General features: G+C 41.0%; 1 protein-coding gene across 1 annotated transcript in view; it reads left to right on the forward strand.

Annotated features, from left to right (window-relative positions):
• The window catches only part of Nvl (nuclear VCP like), a 72004-nt gene that overhangs the window by 37755 nt on the left and 28249 nt on the right, over positions 1-6000 (forward strand). The window contains exons 18-19 of the mRNA XM_048358267.1: positions 1139-1238; positions 4436-4678. Of these exons, the coding sequence (XP_048214224.1) occupies positions 1139-1238; positions 4436-4678 (343 nt within the window). The remainder of the gene's footprint in view (positions 1-1138; positions 1239-4435; positions 4679-6000) is intronic.

Consider the following 6000-nt stretch of genomic DNA (forward strand, 5'->3'; position numbering starts at 1 on the left):
TACTTTCGGTTTTCTGAGTAGTTTATTAGAGATAATAGTCTCATGGATTTTCTTGCCTGGGCTGGCTTTGAACGTCTATCCTCAGATCTCAGCCTCCTGAGTAGCTAGGCTTGCAGTCGTGAGCCACTGTTTACCAGCTACTATAAGACTTTTTTTTTTTTTTGGCCAGTCCTGGCTCTTGGACTCGGCCTGAGCACTGTCCCTGGCTTCTTCCTGCTCAAGGCTAGCACTCTGCCACTTGAGCCACAGCGCCACTTCTGGCCGTTTTCTGTATATGTGGTGCTGGGGAATCGAACCTAGGGCCTCGTGTATCCGAGGCAGGCACTCTTGCCACTAGGCTATATCCCCAGCCCAAGACTTTTGTAAGTTACAATTCAGGTACTTCATATAAGGGTGTTCTTTGGGAGCATTGGAGAACATTGAAGCTTTGGCAAATGCTAGAGCGCCAGCAATTGAGCAGAAAAGCTCAGGGATGGAGGCTAAGTTCTGAGCTCAAGCCTCAGTCCTTGTGCATAAATGAATAAGTAAATAAACAAATACAAAATGTTGCTGGATGCCAGTGGCTCATGCCTGTAATCCTGGCTACTCAGGAGGCTGAGATCTGAGGATTGCTGAGGCAGCCCAGGCAGGAAAGGCTGAGAGACTTAATCTCCATTTAACCACCAGAAAACCGGAAATGGTGCTGTGGCTCAAACAGTGCTAGCCTTGAGCTGAAGAGCCCCAGGCACAGCAGCCAGGCCCAGAGTTCAAGCCCCACAACCAGCAAAAAAAAAAGAACAAGCAATTACCGTGTAATGTGTATAATAACTGTAGATATGTGTACACACACACACACACCACATACACACACACACACACACACACACACACACACACACCACCCCCCCTGCACTTGAGCCACAGCACCATTTGGGGCTTTTTCTGTTTATGTGGTACTGAGAAATCAAACCCAGGGCTTCATGCCTGCTAGACAAGCACTCTACCACTAACCCACATTCCCAGCCCAATAACTCTATTTTTGAGATGATGTTCTTATGTGTTTGTCAAAAGGTATAGACAGAGTGGAAATTTTTCTCCTGTCTAATTTTCTTGGAGGTTGTGTTGCGAGCTGATGGGATTACATTTATTTCTTTTATAGACAGGTGCAAGTGTCCGGGTGGTAAATCAGCTGCTTACAGAGATGGATGGTTTAGAATCTCGTCAACAAGTTTTTATTATGGCAGCCACTAATAGGCCAGGTAAGAAAGAACATTTTATAATGAGCCTGAAAACTTAGAACATTTATTATGTATAATTTACACTCCATCCTAATAAAAGAAGGCTAAATTTAGGTTAATTTCAATCCATTTTGCTTATAGGTCGATAAAGCCTTAAGAAAGTTTTGTCTAAACTAAAAAGCATAGTATTTTTTAGATCCTAGGAGATAGTTTTCCTTTGTATGTAAGGAGTAACATACCATTAATGGGGGTGGCTCATAGTAAAGTCTGTCCACACTCATACCCTGCTGTCACAGTATCTTGCCATACCACCTCTCTATTATATATCCCTGATATTATTATATAGTTTTTGTTTTGTTTTTTGTCAGTCCTGGGGCTTGAACTCAGGGCCTGAGCACTGTCCCTGCCTTCTTTATGCTCAAGGCTAGCACTCTACCACTTGAGCCACAGCACCACTTCTGGCCTTTTCTGTTTATTTGGTACTGAGGAACTGAACCCAGGGCTTCATGCATGCTAGGCAAACACTCTACTGCTAGGCCACATTCCTAGCCCCCAGGGACGTGTCCATGAGCCATACCTTCAAGTTCCTTACTTTTTAATTTGTTTTGAGATTGGGGGCACATTGCTGCCTTGAACTGATGGTCTTTTTGCCTTCATCTGTTGCGTAGCTGGGAATATAGGTATTTACCACTGTGCCTGGTTGAGAACGTCATTTTACATAACTTTTTCAGTGTGCCTACACTTGGACTATAGTATGTCACTTGTAGTCAATTGTGGAATTTTCTGTTTATAATGTCATATTGGTGCTGAAAGGTTTGGGTTTTGAAGCATTTTGGATTTTGAATTTTTGTGTTTGAATATTATTAAGAGGATTCATACTACTTCTCATTGTATTAGTCCAAACTGGAAACAGACAGGATGTCTAATGAACACACCAATGGAAAGAAAACTGATGGAATGTTCATTCGTTGGAACACTACTCTTCAGCATAAGTACTGTTGTCTGAAAGAAAACAAGTACCTACTAGGCGTAATTTTACTAAAAAGTGCAAACTGATCTCTTGTGCCCAAACAGGAGGGCCCCGGCACCCTTCTCCCCCTCCTAACTCACACACTAAAGAACATAGGTGGCTGCCTTGGGGTAAAAGTGGGTAGAAGAGAAAAGTTATGAAGGAATCAATGATTGTAAGAGTACAAAATGATTTTGGGACCAGAATATTTGAGAACCTCTGCCCTATACATTCAGAAGACTGCTAGACAGCTTGTAGAACAGTGCTTTAGTAGGATATGAAAAGTACACAATAATCTTTTCTCATTTTCACATATTATATCTTAACACATCCTATGAGAAATTCCAACAATGATTGAATAAAACCTTGGAGTATATATAGCTTCACTGGATGGCTAAAGAACACTATCTGACTCAGAACTTAAGCCAGAAAGGACTAAATTGTACCACTTTATGGTAGAGGAAATTAACTGACTGAGTCTAGCCATTTATTAGAAATATGGGTCTTACCATGTCTAGTTATGTCTCTGTATGATCACTGGTTGCCATTGGGTGCTGTATGACTTAATTTCAGATTGAATGACTTTGAAGAGATTTGGTTTAAGAATAGTTATTAAAGAGGTAACATTGATCAAGAATGCATTATATTCATAAACAACTCCTGTACAACGACTTAAAGTTAATAAGAATAAATAAAGAAGAAAAAAATAAAAGGCAGGGGCTGGGTACATGGCCTAGTGGCTAGAGTGCCTGAGTCATATACATGAAGCCTGGGTTTGATTCTCCAGCACCACATATATAGAAAATGGCCAGAAGTAGCGCTGTGGCTCAAGGGGCAGAGTGCTAGCCTTGAGCAAGGAGAAGCCAGGGACAGTACTCAGGCCCTGAGTCCAAGGCCCAGGACTGGCAAAAAAAAAATGGGCACTGGAGGCTTGGACCTATAATCCTAACTACTCAGGAGGCTGAGATCTGAGAATCGCAGTTAAAAACCAGCCTGGACATGAAAGGCCTAGAGACTCTTTATCTCTAATTAACCACAAGAAAACCAGAAGTGGCACTGTGGCTCAAAGTGATAGAGCACTAACCTTGAGCAAAAGAGCTCAAGGACTGTGCCCAGGCCCTGAGTTCAAGCCCCATGACTGACAAAAAAAAAAGAATGGCTTCTTAGCTGAGAGTTGCAAGGTATTATTGTAGCTATTTGGCATAGTTAGAGACAATAGGTTGCTTAAGTTCAGACACAGGTCAGGTAGTGGTTTAATTTTGTCTCAAAACAGCAACAACAAAAAACCCAAAAGGATCAGGATTGTGGAGGGCATGGTTATGTTTTAGAACATCTGCCTAGCATGTACCTCTAGCACTGCAAATGAATTAAAAGGTAAACATTACATTTTTACACTTAGCACAGAAGTTACACTTCACTATTACTGAGGGGTTGAAGTAACCAGAGGAAGACTTGATAGAGCTTATTGGTACTTAGAGAAAAGAACGCAAGAGCAGGTCAGGTATGAGGCCAGAAGGTGCGGGGTTGGAAATTTCATTTTTATATGGATGTTTTTTAGTGAGCAGAAGGCTTTTAATTTTAGTAGTGTCCAATGTGCGTGTGCGTGTGCGTGTGTGTGTGTGTGTGTGTGTGTGTGTGTGTGTGTGTGTGTGTGTACAGATCCTGAAGCTTAAACTCAGGGTCTGGGTACTATTCCTGAGCTTTTTTGCTCTAGGTTAGCGCTCTACCACTTGAGCCACAACTCTTATTTCTACCTTTTTTTGTGTGCTTAATTGGGAATAAGTCTCAGACTTTCCTGCCCAGGCTGGCTTGAACCAGGATTCTCAGGTATCAGCCTCTTGAGTAGCTAAGATTATAGGTGTGATACATCAGCACTCAAATTTCCAGCTTTTAGTTCTTGCTTCCAAAACACTTGTATCTTTATTTTTTTATTAAGTACACTTTGTTTATGTATATAAAATATAATTTTATTGTTATTATTAAAGTGTACTGAGGTGCTACCATTTCATAAGTTAGGTAATGAGTACTGTTCTTTTTTTGGACAATGTCACCCCTGCCTTCTCTTTACGCCAGCTCTGTCCTCCCATCCTTGCCCACAAGTTACATAGGTAATTTAGTGTGTACTGAATAGCATGATTGATTTTGTTTACTACATATGCTATAAAAGCTGTTCTAGTTCACTTATTTAAGGCTTGACTTTCTTCTTTAGATATCATTGATCCTGCAATTCTACGCCCAGGCCGCTTGGACAAAACACTCTTTGTGGGTTTGCCATCCCCAGCAGATCGTCTTGCCATCTTAAAAACAATCACAAAAGTGAGTAAAGGAAATGGCATTTTCCATGTATGTTCTTGTTTTTATTTTAATTTTATTTTTTTGCCAGTCCTAGGGCTTGAACTCAGAGCCTGGGCACTGTTTCTGAGCCTCTTTGTGCTCGAAGCCATCCATCACTGTACCACTTGAGTCACAGCGCCACTTTGGGCTTTTCTGAGTAGTTTACTGGAGATAAGAGTTCCATGGACTTTTCTAAGCCCAGGCTGGCTTTGAACTGTGATTCTCAGATCAGACTCCTGAGTGGCTAGGATTACAGGCGTGCCCAAATATGTTATTATTTTTAAATAGACAGTACTGCAGGTCATAATTTAGAAAATTAATTCCTTTTTATAGCTTTAAATTTTTGTCAGGGCTATGTCTCCCAAAGTATCTGTTTTTGATCACTGAAGGCTGTGCTTTTTTGTCTTTATCTGCTTGGAATAATGGTAAACTACATGAAGGATATCTGAAGTTAGTTCAGCTAATATATTTGAAGTAGCACTGTAATTACATTTTTTGTACCTTTAGACCCTTGATTATCAGATCATGTTTAACTGGAGATAAAAAGTAAATGCATAATCCGTCTTGAATATCCAGAAAAAAATAGTTTTAAAGCCACTGTGCTGAGTTGTTCTCTAGTGTTGACAGTCAACTTTTAAGTTGTCTATACAGTGAGATGTCCATATAGTGTTGATATTTTAAGTTTTAAAAAAGATAAGCAGCTTGGTGCTGGTGGCTCAGGACTACAATCCTAGCTACTCTGGAGGCTGAGTTCTGAGGATAGCGGTTCAAAGCCAGACCAGTCAGAAACACCTGTGAGACTATCTTCAATTAACCAACAGAAAACTTGAAGTGACACTGTGGCTCAAAGGGGCAGAGCACTAGCATTGAGCAAAAGAGCTTAGGGACAGTGCCCAGCCCCCAAGTTCAAACCCTATGACTGACACTCCCCTTCCCCCAAAAAAGAATGAAAAATAATAAATAAGCAGTGTGTAAGAAATACAAAGAAGAAAGCAAGTGACCCTGCTTTGCACTATTACAAATAATGCTGGTTAATAAATAGCACAGATAGAGTGATCATTCCAGACATATCTTTTTGTTTGTTTGTTTGGTTTTTGCCAGTCCTGGGGCTTAAGCTCAGGGCCTGAGCACTGTCCCTGGCTTCTTTGTGCTCAGGCTAGCACTCTCCTTCTTGAGTCACAGAACCACTTCTGGCTTTATTCTGTTATGCGGTGCTGAGAAATCTTACCCAAGGCTTCATGTATGCGAAGCAAGCACTCTACCACTAGGCCACATTCCCAGCTCATTCGAGACATACCCATGCAAAAGAATTAGTGAATGGTTGGATGATGACTAAATGAAAAGGGGGGGAAGTAAACTTAAATATGTTATTGATGGAATGAGTTATCAATTGTGCTGTTCCTGGGGTTTAAAGTCAGGATCTGGGCAATATCCTAGAGA

This window comes from Perognathus longimembris, chromosome 11, assembly GCF_023159225.1.
Source record: "Perognathus longimembris pacificus isolate PPM17 chromosome 11, ASM2315922v1, whole genome shotgun sequence".
NCBI lineage: Eukaryota > Metazoa > Chordata > Mammalia > Rodentia > Heteromyidae > Perognathus > Perognathus longimembris.